Source organism: Chanos chanos, chromosome 5 (genome assembly GCF_902362185.1).
Source record: "Chanos chanos chromosome 5, fChaCha1.1, whole genome shotgun sequence".
In the NCBI taxonomy this organism is placed as follows: domain Eukaryota; kingdom Metazoa; phylum Chordata; class Actinopteri; order Gonorynchiformes; family Chanidae; genus Chanos; species Chanos chanos.
Genome location: NC_044499.1, coordinates 44267219 through 44294628, shown reverse-complemented (window position 1 = coordinate 44294628; position 27410 = coordinate 44267219). Strand labels below are relative to the sequence as shown.

At 38.0% G+C, this 27410-nt stretch overlaps 1 protein-coding gene across 2 annotated transcripts in view; it reads right to left on the bottom strand.

Annotated features, from left to right (window-relative positions):
• Window positions 1–27410, bottom strand: part of prkg1b (protein kinase cGMP-dependent 1b) — a 70285-nt gene that overhangs the window by 12585 nt on the left and 30290 nt on the right. For both annotated transcript variants that reach the window (XM_030773818.1, XM_030773817.1), the window contains exons 4-9: window positions 18771–18876; window positions 15326–15389; window positions 9004–9081; window positions 8538–8632; window positions 3146–3211; window positions 206–280 (exon numbers count right to left, since the gene is read on the bottom strand). In XM_030773818.1, coding sequence (XP_030629678.1) covers window positions 206–280; window positions 3146–3211; window positions 8538–8632; window positions 9004–9081; window positions 15326–15389; window positions 18771–18876 — 484 coding nt within the window. The remainder of the gene's footprint in view (window positions 1–205; window positions 281–3145; window positions 3212–8537; window positions 8633–9003; window positions 9082–15325; window positions 15390–18770; window positions 18877–27410) is intronic.

Below are 27410 nucleotides of genomic sequence, written 5' to 3'. Positions count from 1 at the left end.
TGTGTGTGTGTGTGTGTGTGAGTGTTTGAAAAATGCATAGGTATGTAATGTACAATATGTCTGCAATATTCCGCATAATGAATTATGCATTACCTGTGGTTTCACACATTTACACAAGAAGGAAATAAGCTAATACATTTAAGGCAAAGATGAATACGCCTCGCTAAACAGAAAGACTGAAAGACAATGAGGCTGAAACACTTACTTTGCCTTGGCACCAGCATCCTCATAGCCTTTGTTTGACACGTCATCAAGACCTCCAATCAGGTGTTTAAAGGAGCTGTAAAAAAGCAAATAAAATGACTCTTTCTTTTAATTGAGGCTCCTCTTGAATAAACTGAAACACAAACAATAACATTGCACACAGAAATTTCAGATCTTCCATCTCAGCGTTGTGTAACCACAGTAAGATCAGTGCACTCCCAAGTTTTATTTTTATTTACTTGTCCATTTAGCTCAAAATTTTCATGTCATTAAACACTTACATGAGACAACTGAATACCTATGCATGCTCTTACACCATTACAATACATTCATAAGCACCGGAGCATTGGAGGATAAACTAAAACTCTGCATATAACTGTGATGCTATTGTGTATTTATACGTTAACACTTTTGTATACACACAGTCCATAAATTCAAGGAAAATCCATTCACTATTCAGTAATACTACGAAACTGTCTGTCAATCATCCACAACTTTCTTAAAAGGGCCATTAAACTGTTAATACCCTGACATAAATAGACACTAATTATCAGCCTTGTCAGGCTGTGAAGTTATGACAGAGACCAGTCGGTGTAGCAGCAGGGGGAGAAAAGGACATGTCTAATGTCTGCCCCAGTTTGAGAGATGGTGCCCCATTCTGAGAATGAAGACATGTGATGACACTTTCAATATATCCCGAAGCAGCACTGGAAAAAATTTCGTTAAGAATCCTTGAGAGGCAGAAAGATATAAAAAAAAAAAACTGGGACTTTCCAAAAAAAGATCATGATATTTTTATCAACTGTTACTTTGGTCGATCTTGCCTTGTTTCATGCTAATTTTGTGTTTGTTGGTGGTCCCAAAATATTGGCATTGATGTGATTTGTACAGGCAGAGGGCATAGCAGAATTGGAAACAATCAAACAGTGTATTTCCAGGGGGGGGTGGCAGTGTGGGGATATTGCTCATTAGGCAGACCTGGCCACTGAAAATAATTTAGCATTTAATAAAGAAAAACTTGTCAACAGCTTTCTGAGAACAAGAAGACGGTTACTAAAGAGTAAACTGTTTCAATAAATTGACATCGTGATTATAACACAGACTAACCAAAATGGATTTCATTTCATTTCCTTTAAGGCCAGAGTCATTTATTATGATTTGAGAGATCCAGGTCATCTGTGCTTTTTCTGCCATCTGCTAGACATGCTAGTCATTAATGGAGACTGACTAAGGACTGATTATGCTTTCTCTCAGTTGGGGGGGGTGGGGGTGGGGGGAGGGCACACTGGCTTTGTTACAGGCTCTGTCCTTCAGAGAGCTTCGTGAAACTCAGGGGCATAGCCGCTCTCCTTCCAGGGGCTGTGTAGTCCCGCATAGCCCCTGTCTAAATGTCTGTGAACCTGAGCTCTAACACTGCCTCCAGTCCTGCTCTCTCACTGAGATCTACGTCACACGCCAAGCTGTGGAATCCGGCACACATGTTCCATTTTCCATTTAGGCTTGCTCACAAAATTCATATACGACAGGCTTCACCTAAGATACGGGTTAATTTCATTAATACAAATGTTGAACATTTATTGTGGTGTAGAGATGAAAATACTAGTCAAAATGATGATAAATTCTCACTCGCACGATTCAACCTCTCCTGACCCATATTTTTACAGCTTAGATACAAGTCTGTCCAAGAGCTGTTCCAGGATCAGCAGATGATTTAGACTCACTGTGCTATTTATATAGCGTCTGATCTATTCAGTTGTGAATTTCAATACTGTCTTAAATATTTATTGCTGGCTTGTTTTTTTTTTTTTAGGGCTGACACAATTTTAAATTCTACAGATTCCAAAACCAGAGTTTATTTCCTTTTAATCTGAATTACGATATTATTACTACACTTTTGAATTAAGCTGAATTACGATATTATTACTACATTTCTTTAAATATTATTTTACAGTCAGACTATGACTCAGACATAGTCTGAGTCACCCATGACACTTGCAGTATGAACCACTATGCCAGATAAATGGATATTTTAAGAATGAATTTATTGGCACTAAATTTACGGCCGGCCTATTTGATGTTGTATTCTTAGTATGTCATTAACACAGAATTATGGCCTAGTTGAGGGAGACCTCTAGTCTTACTTATAAATTTGAGTAAGCCTGGAAACGCAGCCATACTAAAATGTAAATTGTATCTGAGCCAGAAGACATTAACTGGGTTTAGTCAGTTTCTTTAAATACTCTCCAGGCGGTAAACTGACATTTTGAGAATGCTTGCTAAAAATGCTTGATTTATCTATGTAACATGCCCCATCAGTAAACCTGTGTAGACTCAAGGTTCTCAGTGTTTTATCTGATAACTCACACAACACTGTGAATAAATGGAGGCTCACAGTTACAACATGGCATTTTTAACTGAGTACACAATTACCAGACAGCTGCAGCGCCAGTTCCCACTGTGGCGGCCAAAACAAGCACCCTCTAATGGCCAGTGCCATAAAGCTATCAGCCGGCCTGACGAATAATATTAATGGTGGACTTCCTGCTGCGCAAACGTTCCTCTCTGAGCAGAGGTTGCCTTTTTTAGCAACGCCTCAAAGCCACACGGAACACACATGGGGGAGCGTGTCCTTCGAGATTTCTCTGTGTCGTGCTGTGCACAGCATATCCCTGTGTCAAGTAAGGTGTCACTCAAGATGACAAACCCCCTTTTTCCTTGTCCTATTTTAATGATGTAAAAGGAGCAGACAATTACTACCATTTGGAATAAAATGATGATTTGGTTTAATCTTTCAGAGGTTTTGAAGGATGTAAGGGATAATGGCGTAATGATATGTAAATGATCAGGTTTTACCAGCATCCATAACAAACTGACAAACACCCACACACACACACACACACACACACACACACACAAGTGTTAATGCATATAGGAAACTTACTCTCTGTCAATGACCAGGCAGGTGACAGCTTCGGCGGCAATGACATTGGCTGTCCTTATGTCCTCTCTGTGGGGACACAAAATGTCAGAACATCACCCTGAAACAGTCAAACTTTTCTTGACATTGCTGATGTAGAACACCCCGCGGATATTGTTTCATTAAAGGAAAATGAAAAGGTCCAGGTAATGTTATACTGACGAGCTGCAAAGAACCAAAACTGATAATCTGGAGAAATCTGAACTGGAAATCTTAGAAAGGGGGATCATGATATCAGTTATAACAAATAATAATAGAGAGACAGTCTTGAAATTAAGACATGACTTAAAACCAGAGCTGTAACCTGAAACTTAAAGGCAATATTTTAGATAACGTGACCATATTAAACCTGTCAGTCATCGTAACTAGTGTCAACTCTACTCAGAGAAGCTGGATGCATGAACTGAGCTGATTTATTGAAACTGCAGTCCAAGATCAAATCCAGTATGCAGGCAAGGGTCAGTACAAAAACTCCAGATGTTTACATGGAAAGTAGGTTATCAAAAATCAGGAAACAAAGCAGAACAGGTACACACTAGAGGTATACAAACGGGTCATTGATCTCGATACAACGACCAACTTCACAAAGCAGAAAGCGACAACCAGGAGTATATATACACAGAGTAAACTGATAATTGAGCAAGAGAGAGGTGTGGATGACAAACTAATGATGAGTAGATGATCCAATAAGTAGGTGAGTTTGATTTCAGATAGGTTGGAGCAGTAGGAAAGAGAGATGGAGGTGTAACACCAAGTCAGTATGGTTTGTAAACCATACTAATAAAAACACATAAAAATCAGCAATGAGTCTGGCACTGGCTGAAATCTTACACTGGTACTTAAAAAGCTTTCTTGCGCTAAATATAACAGTATGACAGATAACCAAACAGTAAAACGAAGAGAAAAGCCACTCTTTGTTGTTCCCGTCTGCATTGCTGGAGCTCCTCTCGCTGTATCCTGATGAACAGTAACAGGAGTTGGAAGAGTCCCATTCGGTTTGTGTTGGCCCTATAATGCACCAGCTTGAGGGTGTTCTGCCCTCTTTCAATCCTGTCTAGCATGGTCAGAACTTCACCATAACTTGTGTCAGTGCGTGGTAACTGATTAGAGGTGGAGCTCCATCCTGCTCTGATCTACCCGACAGGAGCTAGTGACTGTACTGCACTATGGCATCACAACAAAGAGGCCCAAGGGTCTCCACATTAAGTTAAAGTTGATCTGCTCAACTACATATCCCCTCTAAGGGACAAACAAGACATTGCTTGAATGTATTTTTTTCTGTGTCATTAGCAACTGCAGTATGGCGCTGAACTCCCCAGGAAGAGAAACTCATCGGGGTGGATATATTACATTCTGATGCCCTGAGGTTCACAACGCATAAATAAGTCTCGTTGAAAGAATTCTGCCGTTAGAAAGCCAGTGGTTGAACTGGACTGTATAGAACCGTAATCCTTTAGACAGAAGGTTCTGGAAAGTTATTTATCGGTTGCTATTAACTAGTAACTAGTATTATGCTAAATTATGCTGCCTGTGCATTGATCCAGCACATACCATGAGTTAGAAAAAATGACACCCCCAAATTTTAAGTTAGTTGCTCTAAATGTCTTGTTAGTATCAGGCAGAGTCATGCAGAGTCAGGGTCATGGGCACAGTGTAACTGCATGAAATGATCTGATGCCTAGAAAATGAGTGAGGCCTTAAGGGTGAGAAGCCAATAAAAATTTCAGTGGGTTATTTAAATGCTCAACATATGGTCCTCCAACAGAAGGTGCGAAAACAAAAAACTCGAATCAACCTAAACAACATTCTACCCTTTTTCCAGGGAATGAACATCGTTCTGGACTACCATCTGGACACAAACAATATTGTATTTCGAAAGTCAAATGTCCTATGATGATAGCATCAAGTGAAGACTGCTTCAAACTGGCCTTTGGCTCCCATTGGAGGCATGTTCCAACAGAGCACAAGTGTGAAAACAGATAGCTCCCTGTGAAGGAAAAGCCAGCCGACATGTCAGTCCTCACACTAATTAGTCCCAATCATGGCACAGAAACAGAGTGTTACATCATGCGTAGGGTGTTCACTTTCCCAATCAATTACACTCGAGATACACTCCTGTTGGATTTTCTTTTTTATGTATAGCACAAACCTCAAACAAAACCTGTGCTCCAGAGTAAGTTTGCTGGTTTGCTGTCAGTTTTCTGCAATACCAAGTTGCAATACTTCTTTAAAGACGCAAGAGTAAGGCCCAGAGAGTGAAACTAAAACAGGAGTAAAGTTCAGCTGGGCACAGTTCAAACAGTGCAGTTTGGTAGGACGATTTAGCTGAAATAAGTGAAGGTATGTTGGGTTGGGTACAGAGTGATTCAGTGACAAGAACATAAAGTGGTCAAAGATCTGTTCGTTCAAGGCTTGCAATGCTTGAAAACAGCCCAGCAAAAACGGAGCTCGTACACTGATTCATTAAAAGCATTCCAATGTTAAAAATTCTGCTTGACCATTAGTGGATTCACTGACCATCGCTGGAGAATTAAGTTTATTAAGCCCACGACTGTCAGGGTCAGAGTACACTCTTCCTCTCTATTGTGTGTGTGTTTGTGTATGTATATGTGTATGTGTGTGAGTGTGTATACGTGTGCTTTTGTGGGAAAAAACTCACTATGTTGGAGACTTATCAGATGTTCTTACTGATATCCCCCTAATTGCTAACAATTAAAATCAATTTGGCTGAACAATGTGTCTTTCCTAAGAGGAACATGAAAGTTCACTTAGCATACAAGCTCTTTAACATCAAAGCAGCAAGAGCCTTTTATCCACACGACCACTGCTATTGTCAGGTTGGGTCTTTAGACAAACCTTAAGGAGCTGCTTCTCCTATTCACGAGACCCTAACAACAGCTTGAAAATATTGCTTAAGATGAAAGACACTGACTTGGGCAAACACTGTGTCCTTTTAAGTGAAGTGCTGATTGATTTGCTAAACGCATGAACAAATACATAAGACTGTGTGATAATTAAAACTAAAGAAGTGAAAGGTGAGATCAAAGGCAGTCAGATCAAGAACGCAAATTTGGAAGCATAACACCTTTTCATGCTAAAACTAATAGACAACACAGCATATTTGAACTCCTGTTCAGTAAGTCTCTCCTTAGCTAGACATCAAAGTAAGCACTGTCTAACAAGATTCAGCCTATGTAAACAGTAAAAAAAACCAAAAAAAAAACTTTGAATCAGCTTAAGACACATGATACAAACTGTTTAGTTTTAGTTTTTCCTTGTAATATTTATACTATAATGTATTAAAGCACTGAAATGCCTATGTACCGTATACAATGCTCAAAATTATTTAAATTTGCCCAGGTCATGACAAAAATATGCCATTGCCTATCTTTCATCATCAGCATGTTTGAGGAAGCGTGTACACATTACACACTTGGGATTCTCATGGTACTTTTAAAAATCTGGTTTTTAGAGTTGCTTTTATGGAGAGCCCTTCTCAAGGACAACAAAACATATCTCTTCAATTTTTCAACAAAAAAGTACCTTTTACCAAAGTATCTATACCACACCTTTTGTAGACACACCACAAAAGGTGGTACAGGTGCTATATCTACACTTTCAACACATCTGCCACTGGCAAATGTCGTAGTCTGTGAAGCACATTGTGAGGAACTGTCTTTCCTGGAGGAGACACTTCAGTAAGAGTTAGCACAGGAGTGTCGACAACCTCAGTATGGAGACTACATGTATTCTCAATGGTATTCAAGAGTCCATGTCAGATTACTTCACTGCAGTGATGCTATATTCATCTTTGTCCTCTCACAGAGACAGGAGAACATCAAGAGCTATATGACTAATCATCACAGTAACTATCCATAGCCTTTGCTCCTTCATCTTTGTATTATTGCCATCAAATGCTAGACAGTAATGATGGACATCTTCGTTCAGAGATCAGCATCATCTTAGCACAATCATGATCCTATTGTTATCGGTCTAACTACGCACCCTCCTTGGCTATGACCAAATCTCTTTCACACATGCTCAAGAAAATATCTGCCCTCCAGAAGAATGTCAAGAAGTATATGCCTATTCCACCTCCATAATCAATGGTTTTATCATGAGGATCTCACATTTCCATGTCAACCTTTAACTCCAGAAATCATTATGGATCTTGAATTGACCAATGCTCCTAACCTCCATCTCATTCATGGTGGATCAACCCTCTTAATCTGTACAATATTAACTCTGCCTCTCTGGCCATGGTGAATGAGTGAGCTGTAGGCCTTTATTGATTCCTTGTAGCTGTGATAGTGCATTAGCAGACTGCTCTTTTTTTTTCAGGGTCAATGAAAAGCTAAACATCACTACACAGCTGTGAAACATCATAAAGTGCCAAGCTGCGTGACTGGGTAGCCTAATATAAAAAAAAAAGACAAAAAAAGAAACAGTTAAAAGCCTGAACTACCTATGTTTAGACAGTAGAAACATCAACCAATAACAGACCTCTCTAATGCATTAGCTTAATTGGCAAAACATCAATAGACTGAACAATGGTTCTGATTCATTTCTCGACTGATGGACATTTCTTTTTTCTTCCACAAGGTGTCCCTACTGCTTTTGTTCTCATCTATCCTTGATGTGCTCTTCTTAATAAGGCAATCAGTTCAAACTACTTTAAAAATGTGTTTCATCTATCTCCCTTTTGCTCAGCGGCAATAATTTCACATGAAGCAAAACCCTACCGGGCAAAGCACAAACCTCTTCTTCCTGACTCACTGTTTGCCGCTGGCAGCTGTTAAGTCAACAGCCTCAGAGACAGTTGGGGAAAAAAAAAAAAGCTGTATGTATGAAGAAAAAAAAAGAGAGCGAGAGCGTGATGAGTCTGGTAAAAGTGATTAGGAGTTCTGAGAGAGTGGGACTAAGCAGGACTGAGGCTGCTGACTGTTCTGACACTGCAAGTCCCATCATTTCTTTAAATAAACCTTGTTCCGCTCACAAAGTACTGAGGTCCTCTGAGTAAAGGGCTCTGTTCCTGCATATCTCACACACACACACACACACACACACACACACGGACACATACACACACACACACACACACACACACACACACACACTTCATAATCAAACACTTCATACTCAGCTCCCTTTCTTTTTGTTATAGAAGGATAACATTAGAGTGATTCTAAAGTGCACGTTACGTTTAGATAAGTATTTGATTCCCTGCACTAAATAGTCCATTACAAACGTGCCAGTAGCATAAAGCACATAATTGGTATTGACCCCTCTCTTTTCAGAGGCACACGGAACAATTAGTTTGCCTCAAAGGGAAGGCAGAGGAGATACTATGACTTACCCTTGCAGGGCTTTCTCGCCGAACCAATCCCCTTTGGTCAAGGTACGCAGGTATACAGGAGCATCATTGGGTGAGTCTTCCCGTGTAACATTCACCTGTCATTACATAAACAAATTATCATCAAAGCCATCAATTAGTATGTTTATCATTTATCGATTTATTATCCATTGACATAATATAGAGAGCTACCATAAAATCCTTCAAACAAAGCTGATTTCTTTGAATAGTTTTTCAGTACTACATGTAGTGATATTTATTAGCCCCGTCTTTGGTAGATCTTCAACAACTAGTTTGTTCACAAGGACCATTTTTTATTTATTTATTTTTTTTTTGCATTTTATCGTAGAATTGGGTAATCATATCAGTAAACTACAAAAAGAGTGATAGAAAGTATAAAGGTGCATAGTTACGTTGCAAATTCAGTTAAAAGGGAGGAGAGATTGTCTATGCCATGAACATGCCCCACCTTTCCTTTGCTGATGATGAAGAACGTGTCTCCTCTTGCCCCTTGTCTGATGATGTATTCTCCATCCCCATAGTGAGTCTAAAGAAAGAGTGAACATGTTACACTTTTTGCCTCTTTCTTACCATGTTCTTCAATCATCAACCATTCCCCAAAGACCTTCTAGGAAAGAGCCCGTTAGTTACACAAGAGCCAAAGTGCACTTCATTCTCCAGATGCCTTAGAAGGACTAATACACTCCCACTGCCTCCTTAAAGCAAGAGACAACAACGGCCACTTTTAGATTGACACAGCCAGTACGAGTTTATTAAATGAAAGGTACGACATAAGGCCATAAGACCTTCATAGTGCAAATAAGTGGTACTACAGAGCTAGCACTATCTTTCTTTCCCCTGTTTTTGAAGCTAGCCTACGACATCAAGCAACACAAAAGCACCGCGATATTTATTGATTAACATGGCATAAATAGCTTACCACGAGGCTACCTAAGAACAAATCATATAATTTCTACTGCTGTGTGTGCATTAGCATGAACCAAGACCTTTTTCTTTTTTTCTTTTTTTTTGTATAATTATAAAGCCGATCAGCAACTGTTTTATCCTCACTTGAAAAACTCTGAGTACCAGTTGACATTCAGCACTTCCAAGTGCAGGCTCATGTTGTAGGCATTAGCTTTTTGTTCCCCATGCTCTTATCAGTGTGCAGGGGAGAGGGGACTTAGCAACTGAGAGAAAATTGTTGTGTAGTTTAACAGCATGCATGGGCACTTCAGTCACCATGTCTCCTAAACCATGATAAAACTGCTACTCTCTGCCACTATCTGTTTATATGGTCTATTGTCATACACCAATCCAATATAATCATGAATACTCAGCTATGAGTAATTATTATTTGAGTTAGCTAAAACTGATTGACGCAGATTACATACGTTAGTCTTCTTTTCTCTGTTCTGGTACCAAAAAAAAATTATTTATAAAGCCCTCTCTAGAAAACAATACTTAAATGGGCAAAACTGCCAACCTTAAGGAGAAGTTAGACTAATGGTGATGTTACCCTCAAATGGTGACATTTTAGAGAGCTGCACTACAAAAAGGGCAACAAAAGGAGACTTGAGAGCCGTGAAGAGCTGTAACAGTTAAGAAAATGATGCCGATTCCTGAGATAGAAAGTAGAGAGATTTCTCTGATTTTTTGCATAAGAAGCCAGTTAATTGAATTCCCTATTTCGATTTCATTGGCAAAACAAAACCATATAAGAATACAAATATATTTACTGAACAGTGCATTCTATTGGAGAATGGCGTGCCAAGCTTAGATAACATTGAAGACTCAATATTGTACATTGAAGCTCCTTTCTCATTCATTAAAAAAATATTAATAATGCAGCCAGTAGACATGAAGAGTCAAAAAAATCAAATCAAATCCAAGTCCACGGACCAGATTTTCTTATAATTGACAAAAAGGATGACCAGATATGCTATAATGAATACAATAATTCTGTCTGGGTGCACAAACAAATGTCTCCTAAATGTTTCAAGAGGAGATTAATGGTAAAGTGCATGTTTAATCTGCTTTCTAACATAATGATTGGAAGAATGTGCCTCTCCAAGAGGGAAATACCTTCTCTCCAACCAGGAACCTGTCTGTGGTGCGTTGATTGGCGCCAGCTGCTCAGTTCTGCCCAGTATCTCTTCCATTATTCACAAGGAAGAGGACACATCTGCTTAGGCAGAGTGGCAGGCAGATTTTAACAGGAGGGGTCGCCGCTGACCAGAAAGATTGAGTTTTTCCCTTGTTCACCCCAAATTTTCTCTCTCTTTTTCTTTTTTTTTTTTTTCTTCTTAGTCCTTTCTCTGTACAATCAGGCCTCACACATACAGATGGAAAATAGTGAACTTTTGACACACAGCACTCAAAATGAGGCAGAAAAGTGTGGGAATGCCTGGCCATTCCTCAACAGATTCCACATGGCTGGAATCAAGTCCAGTCATTTTACCGCTTTTCACAGCAGCTGAAGTCTACAATGCAATTCTATTAGGGGTTTTTTGTTGTTGTTGTTTTTCCCCCAAGTGCCCAGGAGCATACATAGTGCATAGAGATTTGCGTTACGGCTACACAACACTAACACGTTAAATAAAGAGTGTATGCTAAATGACTTTGATTCTCCATTTTACTGTTAGATAAAATGAAGGATTTGTTTGTTATGTAAGGTAACATTTACCAGAGAAGCTAGAAACTTCAGACCCAGGTTCAGAGACAGGTTAAATGTCTGAATTCTCCTCTCGTTTCTGGGCCTTCAGTGGTATTTTTAGAATGCATGACACTGAAGAGCCGTTCACTGTTTGGACAAAAGCCATTAGGTAGCCAAATAAAAAAATCGATTACTGATTTAAGGTCACACAGAACACTGTCATCTTAAACTGATATAAAGTGCCTGTCATATCATGTATCCGCAGAAGGACAGTTATTTCAAAACAGACGGTACTGAGTTTATGCAAAGGAAAAAAAAATCTCTGAAGAACTTTCTGGAGAAAATCTTCACGAACAAGCCCCATAGACATACAAAATGAAGAAGTGATCAGTTCTGTAGAGACTTTCAAATGAGAATGCAGATTCTTCTATATCCCTAAATATGACAAAATGCATAAATCTTTGTTTATGACAATGTTTTAAGTAAATTCCACCATTCCCCAGATAAGAGAATAGCATCCATTAGGAGGTAGTATCTGCATATGAGAATTTTAACGTCACTCTGCTCATACTGCCACCGTACCAATGTATTGACGTATGGTTAGTGATAGTGTGACAGGCATTAATATTTTATATAGGAATCCCTGACACGTAATGGGAAAAAAACACTAGTTACCAGGGAAAGATACTTTTATATACATTAAAAATTAAGGTCTAATCTCACAGTGCGTTGTATAACATTGTTACTTGCAGCAACCCTTTTTCCAAAAACAAATCAATAATGTTTTAATTAGAGTGTGAGACACTGATTTATGTATAAGAACCTCAATTTAAGTGTTACATTTGAAGGTCTAAGATACATTTTCTTTAAAGCATTAAGACACAAAAACCCCAGTGTAGAGACAGGAGGCCTTCAGAGAAATAAACAGAGAAAGAGAGAGAAAGAAATAGAGACATAGACAGAGTGAGCGAGAGAGAGAGAGAGAGAGAGAGGGAGAAAGAGTCATGCTTGGCTTGTAGCTTATGCCAGCAGGTGATTCAGAGTTGAACAGTACACTGTGAGCTCATCAATCATAACTACCCATCAGAGTAGTTTTAGCCCATTCTCAGAATAAGGTATCCATATATTTTTCAAACAATTTATGACTTTCATGGCTAAATAACTCTAAAATTTAAATAAAAGGACGGGAATTTCGTAGGATTTTTTCATTACTCATCTAAATATTGTAAAATTTGTTGTTATTTTTGAAATACCATGTCATTCATTTATGTAGCATTTACACAAGGTAATTTAAGCAAAGATCGCAATATTTTTGAGTCTACTGTTACAAAGGTAGCCAAATCATTGTCATTAAGCAGGGTCTATAACTAAATCAAATCTGGCTACAGAAGATACTTTGTTAAAGCATCATTTGCACAACAGTGCAATCTCATAGAAATTTGTGCAGAAAAAATAGCTATAAAGGCTTGATAGTTTGCCAGTCACAGGAATTATTTTGCTACCTAGTTACACTGACTGACGCTACTGTGGTAATCAGTGTCGATAGCGTTCCATAATGATGTCCCCATGTGACTAGCTAAAGAAGCCTGTCTGATCGGCCGCATGTAGAATAGCAATGAAAGCAGTAACAGCAAGCTACTCAACCAGATAGGGGAAGTGAAATTAAAAATTACAACCTGAAATGTACATTTAATGAGAACCTCTCTGCTGTTAGTTCTGGGGTCAACAAGCATACACAAGCATTTGATTTAATTACATTCTGAGGACATACCCAGTTCAAGATGACATCTTTAATTTGTAAATACTGATTGAAAAAGTCCGCAGTAAGAAGTTCTGATCCTGATCATTGTAAAATACACCATGTTGTGCTCAAGTATGGAGCTACAATTCAATCACATGGTCGCAGAGCGAGCACAGCTTCATTCATTCAGGAAACGCACTGATGCACAAGAGCAGAACTAATTGTCATTAGAAAGAATCAAGAGGCAAGACCACTCTCAGCCAAAACAGATTTTTTTTTTTTAAATTCAACACAACCTATTAAAAATCCCAACTATGACAAGCATGACAATGATGTTGCAGGATAATAAAGAAAAATAGTGAACATGAACAAATTTTGAAACATTTTGGGATGATTCCTCTAAAAGCATCCGTGAGAGCAGATTTTTGATCCTAGGTGACTTGTCCATTACAGCTTTTTATGTTGTTCAGTGTCCAATGTAACATTATACTTCTCTATGAAATTAGAGTATCATGGGAGTCCTCAAAAGTATGCACAACTTCTTTATGTTTCTAGCATTTGAAAAAACAATACTTTTGATTTGCAATATTTACATTTAACACTATGAAGGACTAGTGAGAGCATATTCTTGTCTGCTGAACTGTGGGATGGAAAGAATCTGATACACAAATATAAGTTACATAAGTGCATTCAATGTGCTTGATGTTGTTCAAGAGCCCTCAAAATGATCGTTGTTATCAATGCATGTGGTATTTGGCAGAAATGATTGCAGAAATGTTCATAGTTGCATAATGTATGAACACTGAAAAGCTATAAAAAAAGTGTCTAAACTGGTTTTCAAGGTAACAGGGCAATATAACTGATACCGACACACATTGCGCTTGTTTAAAAAAAAAGCTGTTTATGCATCTCACGGCAGAGTAAAGTATCTCTTACTGCCGCTTTCTTTCATAATGGTACAATTTTAGCAAAAGCATTTTAACAGGTTGTAATCTCCTATAGTACTCACACTGTACCTAAAGGGCAGTATGTGTCTTCAGTTTCGTCCATACTTTGCATATTTGTATGTCATTGCATCCAATTACCAATGACAAACATTGGTTCATTTTCTTGTAATAGATTGTACCAGGATAGATGTTATCTCGGTTTCTGAAACAAATGAGCAAACATTGTGTTCTAGCGGTAAAATGACGGAGGAGGCAAGACGTATGAATATATTTGCATAATTAACAAACTCTCTCTCAAAGTGCTGCTTTGCTTTTCGTTTCATGAAATGGCTCCAAGTAAATGAGATTTTAAGTTGACTAACGATGTTTTTTTAGATACAGGCTGTTGACCCTGTTTTAATTTTAATCTTTGGGCTCTTACTGCTTCTAGGTTTGAAAATGACAATTAGCAGTCAGAAAACTGTTTGTTGAGACACTGTGGGCTATATTTTCTTTTAAAACATAAATATCAACCCTCACAAGAATATCCAGCCAAGTCTCACAATTAAAAAGTTCATTAACGCCCAAAAACCAATTGATCAGAGAGAGCGTGAAGAGTGGGCAAAAGCCAACAAAGTGGTATAATTCAAGACCAGTTTTACCACAGGACTCTAACCTCCCCCAAATAACAAGCAATATACCAGGGACACTATGTGAGTCATGTGACCATGACTTGGACTGAAGATATAGCTGATACTTATGGGTCAGAACTGGGCCCATCCCAGGAGTCGGTGAGCTTTACTGTTACACTCTGTATTAAATGTGACCCAACCGATTTGTGACTGCTCTAAATGTCTTTCAACATGTACAGCACTGTTTGACCTAACTATCACAACAGGGCTGACCTACCACAACAGGGACTCTCTCAGAAAATGATTAGCTGACTTACTTTGACAAATGACAAAAATGTTAAGTTCTTCAAGGTTGAAATGGTAACCATTAATACCACCTAATATTTCACATGCTGAAATACTATGGCTGCATATGTAATGACATGGTTTGTCACTGAGGACAGAGACAAAATTGGTTCAATCACTCACAGTCAGCTGCTAATGGACTGGAAACAGTACAAACTGCACCAGTTTTAAAGAGCTTTTAGAGATGAACGTGCAACATAATGAAAGTAAAAATAAATTTAGCTCATTATCATGGTTTACAATCATCACTGCAATGTACAGTGTACACTGTCATACACTTCAAAAAGAACAAAAATCTCATATCAGTACAAACACTGTCTAAGTGCTTTTATGCTGTTTTTTGTGAGGATCCAAGTTGCTTGAATGCAGGACATGTCTTGCTCTCCTGTTAATGACTTTAAGCTTTTACAACGTTTACTTTAATGAGAGTAATGGGAAATATAGTGTATGCTGTGTTCTCAGTTAAACAAGATTATCTTTAGACCTCATACCTCTTCAAGCACATCAGCAAGTTTGCTGAGTATTTCTTCTGGAAGGCCCTGGAAAGTTGGAACACTGTAGAAAAGAACAAAGAACAAATTTGGGTATTTGGAATATACAGGTAAACCAAGAACACATGCTGCTCCTGGCACATTGCTGAAAGTTTTAAAACCCCAAAGACAACTACTGCCCACCAACATTACCAACTTTACTTGTGACCAGTGTATGTTTTTTTAACCCATATTGCTTAACTCTTATTTGCTGGTCTTACTAAAAGGGAGAATTGAGAAATGACAAATCAATATCACTCACACACAAGCAAGAAAAATTCACTTCAGTTCAGTTCAGTTCAATTCAATTCAATTCAATTCAATTCAATTCAATTCAATTCAATTCAATTCAATTCAATTCAATTCAATCTGTAAAGTGATTTTTCCAATATACATTATCATAAAGCAACTTTACAGAATATTGGGCCCAAGACCTTCAGTGAATAAGCCTACAAAGCCATGCCAGGGAAAAACATCCTACAGTTATAATAAGAATAAATCCTTGAAGGAATTAAGACTCAAAATAGGACAGCATCCTCCTCTGCTGTCAAGAGGGTTGTTAGATCATAACTGGGGGAAAATGCGCACCTTCAGCATAATTACCAACCAAATATGTTTTTAGTGCAGACTTTAAGATTAAGAGTGTGTCTAAATCCAGAAAATGTATTAGAAAGCTTTTCTCTGCCTGAGTAGGTCTGCAGGAGTATGCTCTACTGCTTGCTGTAGCTCTTGTAGTTCTTAGAACTTCCAGAGTACATACACTTTGTGAGTAAAATAGGTAAAGAGGACTGTAAATAAGTATTAGATCACTCAAATATTGAGGGACAGTTGTAAGTGAACAATAATTTACAATCAATACAGAACTTAACCAGAATCCAATGAGAGAAGACAGGAGTAATATGTTCAAACCTCTCAGGTCTAGTGAAATTGTGGCAGTTTCAAACTAGCTGGTACCTGATAAGAAACATCCATAAAACTGCATGTTGCAATAGTCCAACTATAAAAGTAGCGCTTGGAACAACCGAAGTACTTATTTTTCTCTGAAACTTAAGTCTTGTTGCCATAGTGAATGGAGGTAAGTGGGGCATAGTTGTTAGAATTTAAGGAAGAACAATGCTATTGTTCACAATCATAGTATTCACAATATTACTGAAATAAGCAGGAACTTGTGGGTCAGCTGATGCATGAAGTTTGCAGCAATAGATAACAAAATAGTGTGACCAATACGATATTCAGGAACTTAATGTGGTTCAGATCAAATTAATAGATAACACAGTAATAACTTGACAGGATTATGAGGGAAGATAGTGACCTTTTTGACATTAAGCTATGGCTCAGGATCAGATCTTGAGTGTGATGATTGTGTGGGCTATATGGCATTCCGAGTGAGTTTGTTAGGGTCAAAAATAGGTTCAAATGTTGTCCGCAAAGGCCCGCTTTCCATATCTGCAGCTACATATGTTAGAATATCCAGGGAGTTCTGGGTTTTTCAGTCAGTGTGGCACATGGTTAGTAATGACGCATCCCATCAAACATAAAATTTCTAATATAGCAATATGTAACAAATGGTACATATTCAACTAGGCTTGATCATGCATCTGGTGTACAGGTCACAATAACTGTATGACTTTAGAAATCCTGATTTCTAAAAAAGTGTTTGTAAGTCTCCTCATCTTGTCTGTTCCGACAGTCTTTTCTCCAATACCCACACTATTCTCAGCTTGATAATATTGGTTGGGCTTTGATCCTGCTGTTGTGCCTCTGATTTCCTGCCATGCAGTTTCTTTCTGCATGTCTATTCTGATTCAGACATTACTAATGGATATAAACTGAGAAATGTGTTTTCAGAATTCAAGTAGTGTCTTTTGTGTACAGATACACTTTTCATGAGATGTTAGTTCACAAGCTGCTGCCAATCAGTTTAAAAAGAACAGGCAAACAGAGAAAGCTTTTATTGGCAAAGCTGTTCAACTGCCTGAAAAAAAACCCCTTTCCAAATCAAGCCCAGACAATATTCATGGCTCAATGCAGACAGAGGGCATTCACTGTTTGCCAGCTCTGGAACTCATTTATAAGCAAATATCTGTTAAATATCAAGCTAACAACTAAAGCTAGGAGTGTAACGCATCGTTTTAATACTGTACACAACATCCTAATTTACAAACCTTCAATGAGTACGGAAAGAGGATATAAACAGTGACTTCAGAACCTTTTATCCTTCCACTGAATGAACATCAAGATCTAAAGAAATATTAGGAGGGAGGCATCCAGTAACCTTCATGAACTGTCTGTGCTATCATTGACACGAGCATTAACTTGCATTACTGATTCACAAAACGGAAGAGCAGCTCATAGCCTTGAACCAACAATGCAAACACAGGCATCTTAGGTTACCGCTAAAAGCTGACTTCACCAGAATCAATTCCCGCTTTTCCAGCATGTGACATCACCAGATCGTCTGTCAAAAAGGCTTCCGGGAAGTCTGTTGGAACACCTCTGGGAGGGCAAGGTTATCTATACCAAACCTATCGATTTAAACAATGATCTTTTTAAAATCATGATCAAACATGCCTAAAAGTACAAAGTACTGATGATCACAACAGAACTGCTTGTTGTATGGACAGCAGTGACTAACACTGATATGATAATTCTGAGACTGATTCTAACTCAGGAGTGTTGTCTCCTCTTTAGATTACTGAGAGAGAGTGAGAGAGCAGAGGTAGAGAGAGAGAGAGAGAGAGAGACTTTGTACAGACTTTTTATGTAGTTCAACTAGCCATAGGGGGTAATTACTCATTATAATTCTCCAGCTCTAGTATGTCTCACAAAAAGAACCTCTCAACCTTTTCTGACAGTTAGGCACAAATCTATTAGGCAAGTTAAAGCTAAATTATTGAGTCCTGAAAAATACATTCTGATTAATCAAAACAGGTCAGAAGGTAAGCTATTAAAACTCAGTCAATTTTTAAGCAATGCGTCCAGGTTACAAGTGAAGTGTGCAACAGAGGCAAGTTGCACTATATAACAATTCTGATAAAAGTATTCAAATACCATTTAAAAAAAAAAAAATATTACTTCCCTATACATGAGGTGAGAACTTTTTGCAAGTTTTTTTTAGGGTTGGAACATATTCAGTCATAAATAACAAAAATGAGGATGTATTACAGATAGGGATGTTCTGAAATGGCAAACACAGTCATAAATAGCTGGTGGCTAAAATCAATATTTACTGACTCAGTGAGTTGAGCTGAATGAATCAGAGAGAGTGAATCCAAGGCAACAGAAGGCTTTAGAATGATTACCTGTCCTCTGTCCATTTGAAACACATACCATATTTGGGGGTGGGAATGGGTGGACGGGATGGACAATAAGGTGAGAGCTGTGTGTAAAGTTCAGAAAACCCCACCTCTTTAAAAACTCCATGTATTCGGCATGCTTGATGAGACCTGTCCTCATCATAATGGTCTGGAAACATTGGCGGTCGATGGCCCATAGCTTCACATTAGTGAGAGCTGAGGGAGAGAAGAGAGGAACACTTCAATTAATAAAAAAGGAAAAGAAAAAAAAACCCTTGCCCTCTTTGCGCATATTATTTCAATAATACCTCAAAAATATTACATCTCAGACTATCAGTAAAACATTCAGCACACGAGGACCCATGCATCTTGAGATGAATATGACACTGTTTATGTTTAGACGTTTTTCAATTTATAAACTCAACAAAGACACAAAAAGCATCCCAAGTAATTAATAACAGCATATAGAAGTAAGATTCATTTTATCTAAGCCTCTATTAATGTCATTTTTCATGTCATGATTTTCTCATAATGTTGTTTACATTTTGTATTATCTTATTCCACACCCACACATGTCCCTCACGAACCCACCTGAGGACTCAGAATCATTCCCCTCTGGTGACCATTGTAATATGCTTAACTTTAGCTTAATTGATTTTCTTAGCTAGGATGTTATCTCAGGTAGAAGAATTAAGGAGATTTGTCTGAAGTGACAAACATAAAATGGCTGTCCTTTTATAACAAAATTATTCCGTTGCATCCATGGGAGTTTCAGATGTGTTTCGACAAATGGCGAATATGAAATGATCTTAGATGAAAACCTTGTTATATTCCCCCCGGAGCCTCATGACAGCTCCATGAACACATTTGCATGAGGTTTCATCAGAAATGCTTAGTTTTCCATGGCAACAAAGCATCTGTATTTTCCATAATAGTAGTTCACATTTAATATTATATTTCTACAGTTCTAGAGAGAATTCATAATCTAGTGGCAACCCTATTCCTTTACAGTGAACCATATTTAATGCTGTAATTACATTGTAGTACATTGATAGCAGGCCTGATTACACTACGTTTAGACAATAATCAAACATAATGAAGCGCTGATATAAAAGGTAACTGAAACACTGGAGGCATGCAGAAGTGCCCACTGATGATTTCTGACACTGTTTTGATACTGAAATCAGACGACAACCCGAGAAAGAACATTACTTATTTTTTTCTCCATTAAACTGAGAAAGAAAATCATTTTACATCAAATTCACACATGACAAATTAACGTATAAACAGTAAATTATACATTCCATACATCTCTCTTTCGTGTAATATGTCTGATTCTGGATCAGGTGCATTTGGGGACAGATGTTGTAACAGTAATGAACAATCACTCACATGGCATTCACTCATGTCGTCCATCTCTCCAGTAAAGTTATCTGCTCATCAGTGCAGAGACATATGGATGACAAATATGATTAAAATGAGTAGTGTCATGTTTAATTGTTTAGCATGAGATGTATTGTGCCATGTCGGCCTAACACTTCTACCATAGGAATACAGAGGAACTAAAAGGGCACATCTTAGAAAACAAATAAGAACAACCAATATCTCAATTCCAATATTTATATTTTTATTTTATTTTCCAATATAATTTGACACTGATTCACTTGTACAGGTCCAGTCTGAAATAGGTGAAACTGTAAAGGTCTAAATTTTTTAACTGTAAATGACACCTTGGCCTGTTTTGCCACTGACAGTTAGAAAAATGTAGAGGTATAGTTTGGTAACCTTGACATGATAATTTTGAAAATCGTCATATGAAAAGCTACAGCAGGGCATGTCTAAATGTCTGCTAGAGCATTCCAAATCTGAATTAATGTTCAGGTTTTGACAAATACAGAAGAATGACCAGACTCCACCTTCTGGACAGGACATTTGTCTGTGTATACAGGTCTTCATTTAAGAATCTTTAGAATTGGTTTTGGTGGCTTTGCCTCAGATAGAAACATTTTAAATTGAATTAGATTTAAAAAAGATTCTGTGCTACGTTTTGAATGATCTGATGTATATTTATTGTGTGTGTGTGTGTGTGTGTGTGTGTGTGTGTGTGTGTGTGTGTGTGTGTGCACGTGCGCGGGGGTGCGTGCGTGTGTTTGACTGTTTGTCTGTCTGTCTGTCTGTCTGTCTGTCTGTCAAGAGAGAAAATCAATTTCAAATGAGCCCACATGCTAAGATTGTTTTCTTGTAAAGCTATCTTGATCTCTTTTGAACCTATCTTTCAGCTTTGGTTTTGAAAACAGTGTGAATATGTACAGTGTGACTGTGCTTTTGAAGATAAAGCAGTGCAGCCTCAAAAGGTAAAATTTTACCAGTCTAAAATGTCTAAAATCAGAAACATTTACTACCATGAGGAAACAGCGCAGGACATTTAACAAGGATCTCAATACATATCTTAATATACAGACAAATAATAAATAATACACATAAAATAAATAAATAATACTATAGATAAAATAGCTGTAATATTCTTGTATATCGATAGTTTCCATCAGGCATAAAAAAATCAAGGTCAAAAATCAGTCAATAAATTGTAAAACAGCGGTTGAAGAGTCCTCAGAAAAAGTGTGACTAGGCTTTAAATATACTTTCAATACATCAATACACAATTTGCAAGATTTTTTTTGGACTCAGACAAATACAACATTCAGTAAAGGACCTTTTAAAAGATGTGTGACTAAGTTTGCTAACACATATCTACTGTTGCAAGCATGACAAGCAATACACAGCTGAAAAACTATTCAATGGTGATTCAGCAGAAAAAAACATTCTTTTTTTTTTTCAGTGAAAGGATTCATTTAACTTATAAGAACTACATTTCTGAACAGCTCTTGGAATGATGCAGTGCAGTGCAGAGGACTTCACTGATTTTTATCAACCATTCAATTGCATTCTGTGATAGAGAGCCAACATAGCTCTGCCTATTTCATGCTGAAACACAGGGCACAAGCGAGGTCAATCACCATCCAAAACCATCAGAATCACCACAAGGCTAACGGCAAAGCAATTACAGCCAAGTCCCAGCTTAAGAGACTTGTCAGCAGGGACACTGCCATGATAACAACCCACACTGATTTTGCAATGAGGCCCTTTTTTTTCCTCTTCTTTTCATCTGTGTCAGTTCAGTTTGAGAGACACACCTAAGCCTGAGTGTCTTCCTCCAGTCTGTGTGAACACTGCGTTTGTCACACTGACTAATGGCCAAGACGAGACGAAGAAACAAACATTTGGAGAACATCTGTGAAAAGCCTGAAAACTTTTAGATTTTCATTTACACCCGAGGAATGAAATACAGGAAGTTCTCTTTTTTTTCAGATACTTAAGAATGAATGTGTGAAAATGAGCAACAGTACAGAAATATGGTCCTCAGACGTTTCCATCTCTCATCTGGCCACAGTATGTAGTGTCCCCACACGACGACGTGACACCACAGTCAAAATCTCCTATCAAGTTATTTTCCATTCAGTGTAAGATCCAGTATGTTGAATACCTGTTTAAATTAAGTGCTAGGTATGAGCATTACATTAACTAACGAGTCTGCACAACTCTGATGTGAAAGTCACACTTCTATGAGCAAATTTGAAGAGGCAATAAATCAGAACAGAAGGGGCAGAAAATGTAAGCTTCTCTTCACAAAATAATTCTCTCAGCCTCATTCTGCCAACACATGTGCCAGGGAGCTTCAGATGGTGTTTTTGGTATCGGCGCACAAATTAATCTTGTCGGGCTTTTTGGATTTTTTTTTTTTTCTTTTTCACCTCCTCTTTTTCCTTCTCCAGCAATGTTTAGGGAGGCGGGTTTCACCAAAACAAATAATCTGTTCAAAATTCAGAGCTTCACAATGCAAATGTGTGTGGTGGAGCATGGACAAAACACAAGATGAATGCACCTGACTCTGCAGCAATTAATATCCTGCCTAATTATTCAGCGGGGACAAGAGCACCCTTGAGCCAAACAATGGACGCACCAGATTGTGCTTAGGGATTGTTCAGAGGCCGGGCAACTGGGCTGGCCTGTCTGCAACCACTGATAGCCCGTGCCTCTGCATCTTTCAGTTTCTGCCCACATGAACACGTCCCATGGCTTTGAATATGCCATAGATAGACTGAACAAAGATTTTAGAACTGTGTGTTATTTCTGGAGTCATAGCGGATAAAATAGCTCAATGCCTTAGTAGCAGACTAGATTAGGAACTGAGGTCTGTACTGACAGCTTGATATTCGGTTCACATCATGTGAATAAAGGCTATTCAACTTGGGCAATCTTGAGCACCACTTTGTGCTATTCAGCTGGACCCAAGGGCCTCTACTCCAGGCATGAGCCAAATTGTTCTCTGTAATTTCAGTAATTACAATTACTTCAGAGTAACATTAGGGTCCCAGATCCCAATCGGCTGTTTTTTTTTTCATTGATGATTATCGCTAACATGAATTGTAGCCTGCTCTTAAACATTCCATCAAAATCTTAGACCTAAAGTGGATGTATTAAAGTTTTATTTGACCTTAAATCAGAGATAATTCACTTTAACATTCAGCTCTAACATGTTGCTTGCAATGGTTGCAGTGCCATTCATGACCTGTTGATTTCCCAAAGAGTAGCAGGGAAACAAATACCTCCTGAGGCTGAATAATAATTAACCAAAAGAACAACAACAGGCTCGTAAGATGAATGCCAGTTCAATAATGAGAGGCCAAAGGTTAGCACCACTACATCCTTAATCATAACTAACTGCTAATGTTGAGCCAGTCAGGAACCTCAACTAGTTGCATCTAGTATTCAAAATGTCATGAATATAATAGACATAATCTGCCATAATCTGCAACTATGGGTGCCCATATGATACCTCCAATCTTTATTCTAAACTAAAAGGCATTTAACACTTCCTCATCAAGGATATAATAAGATATTTCCAAGCGATAAACATTTGATAAGAGAATAATACTGCTGGCTTAGAGCCAAATCAGAACAGATGTTTTGAAACAAGCACTGAGCCAACATGATGAATATTCAGCACTGATCATGAAAGCTAAACCAAACTGGGAAATTATCATTAAGTCATTGAAATATTTGTAGTGATAAGATATAACCTAGCCACATCAAAGAAATCAAATTGCTCCAGGTGAATGAACAAGATTTATGAAATGCTGTGGGGACGGAAAAGCAACACACATCAACACAAAACAGACAACTCTGACACAGAGAAGGGAAAGTGATCAGTCACGTTAAATTAAGTCTCGTCCCACTATTGATTGTCTTCCTAATGTTATTCATGGCTGAGTAAAACAAATTACTGCAAGAGCTGTGGTGTAAAGATTGCCTTTTCTTCATTCTGATTAAACAGGACAACAGCTAAGGAGAGAAGTTCCCAACCTTCAGTTTTAATCAGCTAAAATTTGTTTAGCGCAACATTTCAAGTGGCACATGTCAATCAGTCACCAGTAATTCATTCAGCATAAGTGATATCTCATACAGCAACAACAATAAAGACAAAATATGACATTAAATGGGTTTTTCTGTGGAATTTACCAGGTCAGAGCACTGGGGAAAGTGCAGACTTTCTCAGAGAATATAGAGAGATAGCTTACAGGAGTTCCCAGTCATAAATTAACTTTCTAACAATGTTCTTGTCTGGGGAACATCAGCAGACACTTCATAAGTGTCTAGAATGTCAGTCACAAGGGGAGTAACTCATGACAGCTTCAACATTCTTCTTACTGAAGAGCATTCAATGAAATCTTTTTTTTTTTTTATTATTATTCTATGGAAAAACCCTCTTCTAAAAGAGGCAGAGAATCAGCCAGAGCTAAATGAGGTCCATTTTGAGAATGCTTTTCTCAAATAAAAGTATAGCTTAACTCTAAATTGACGTTATGAGTTGATGAATAAGAGAAAGAAAAAAGTAGAGAGAATTTCAGAATGTGGAAAGGCCTATAAAAAGGCTATAATGCATACTGTGTAGATTTCAGACAGATATTAATAAGGAAGCAAAAGTTCGGTTTAGTCAAACTGCCGCTGCAAACACATTAAAGGCCCATTATTCTGAACATTTCAAAGAGTCTGTATCTCTGAATGTGCCCGCTCAGTTCCATCCACTCTAATAGATGCTTGCTATTTTTTCAATTAAAAGAGTGAATAGCAGCCTCATGACAGATTAAAGCTATCACTTGAGAGCAGGCGTTGCTGAGCAGAGGGAGACTCGGTTCCATTAAGTGACCTGAGGAACATTTTGAATTCAGGGGAGACTACTCCTACCATGCCAAAACATTCACTGCTACCTCCTGCTAACACACATCTACTGCTGCAAGCATGACAAACAATACACGGCCGAAAAACTATTCAAATTACAAATTTATATTCACATTTTTGCTAGAACAAATCACACGACTACTAGAAAATGAACATTATATAAAAGCAATCAAACATAATTAGGGAGGTATTAAAGAGAGGCTCCAAATGTTTTGATGATGAACGTTTTACCATCACAACAGGTTAAATGCTACAGCAAATCAACAATTTTATTGGACATGCTTTTGTTTTCTTTGAAAAAAAAAAGTGTCAAAAGCAGCAGATTCCTGAAGGAGTGTTGAATTATGAAGGGTTGTTCACTTAAGCGGGGAGTTTAATTATAAATGCCACATGTCTACAAAGCTCTTGTGCGGTTGAAATCACAGCTCCAATTTAAGACGGGTCACTGTGGCTTCCCGTCAAAGACGAAATGAATTAAAGAAATATGTTTACATGAAATGCACAGTTGGAGGAAGAAGAGAATGGAGACACTGACAGAGTAGGTGAATTTTTCCCTCTGAAAGAAAAAAAAAGGGAAATAGAAAAATAGTACACTGAGTTTAAAATTCATGAATAAATTAGGAAACTGTAAGTGACCCATAATGCTTATAGACATATGCAAAAACAGGCTGTGTACACGAGCAATTCATTTAGAATGTTGGGAGTATGGGACATACAGTAATAGCAACTATGGGACAGCAAGTATATGTCCCATATGGGAGTATGGGACATACAATAATAGCAAGCTTTAAGAGAAAGAAACATATGGAAAGCTAGTTTAAAAAAAATGGGTCTTCATCAACCTAACAAAAGCTAAGAGTAGGCTACAGTTAATACTGCTAGAAAGCCAATCATGATCTTTCTACTGTATCTTTAGCCAAATAACTCAAACAAGCTCCCTTGTCTCATTCTCTAAGAACGAGCCCAGAAAAGACATTCTTTCTTGGCATGCCAAAACACAGCATATCTCTTGGCAGTACCATCAATCAGTGAACTTGGCTAAATAGTTATTCATTCCTCCACGTAGGAAAACTCTATATTTAGAGATTTACATTCGATGTCAATGATGATTTAAAAAGTAAAAAAAGAAATAAAGAAATAAAAAAGAATGTGGCAGGGGAGGGGGAGGGGGGTTTCAAGTAAATGAATAAATTTTGATTCTCCAGAGGGAACATGCAGAAATATTGAATTTCAGAGGACTGTCCTTTAGAAATGACGAGGGAAATGCCAATCAATTTAAAATAGATCACTGAGATTGACAGAACAACTGTGCCTCACATATGGGATCCAGCATTTCAAAGCATCTTTTCCCTTGTCTATTTGCATATGCAGCTCCTGGGAATATTCACCTGCAAGAGGCAACCGTCCCATGGGTTCTCTCTCTCTCTCTCTCTCTCTCTCTCTCTCCTGTCTCTCTCTCTTTCTTTCCCATACACTGCATCATGAGCTTCGGCCTAATTAAGCCTAAACCACAGTCACACACTGACAAAACTGACAAAAACCAGTGCTCTTCATATGTATAAAAACATTCCTTCAGGAGTTTTATGTGTGGTTTTATGTGGGTGGAAGCAACCCTTACCATGTTATTTTTAGTACCCCTTGCAACTCTAATTAACTGGCAAGAGATTCCTGCGATACACAAAGACGTCACTGTTCTGGTAGTGTAAGTTATTCACTCAAGCTTCTGGTACCTATTCATTACTCTTGACAGGTATAGATCTCTTCTCTCCACGTTGGGGAGAAAATGATCTCATCCGGGTAGAATGTTTTCACATACGCGTGTCCATGGTAAATGCATTTAAATTAAGAAAACAAATGTCTGCTTGGAAAACGGTAAATGTTCAATTCAAATGACAGACAACCTTTTAATTATGTAATGAGTCACACTCTGAGACCACAAAACAAAAAAACACAATTTCAATCCTGTCCTTGGATAATGCATAATGTATTCCCTAATTATTCTCCAAATCCATGTCCAGACATTCCTCTTTGTGTCCCAAGGGTCTTAAGTAATTGAGTTCATATATAGGCATTTAATGGCATGGATGGAGTCCAAAAAAGAGTTTCTATGAATGTATGTAAATAGAGAATGCGTTTAGATTTAAATTAAACAATGTCTGCGAGACAAAAGGTGGAACAATATTGTCAAGTACTTTGTTTAAAAGTGAAGTGAAATTGAATTCCCTACCACCAGGGAGCCAACAGAGAGAGCTAAAAGAATAAAAAACCTCACAAACTGCCTTTGCTGAAAGACACAGAGGGTGGGTATTTCATAAATGAATTCACCAGAAACAGCTGCTCCCCCTCCCTAATACACACACACACACACACACACATACACACACACACATTCAAAAATAAAAAAAAAACCCTGCATTTTCACAACAATGGTCAACTCCCACGCAATCTCT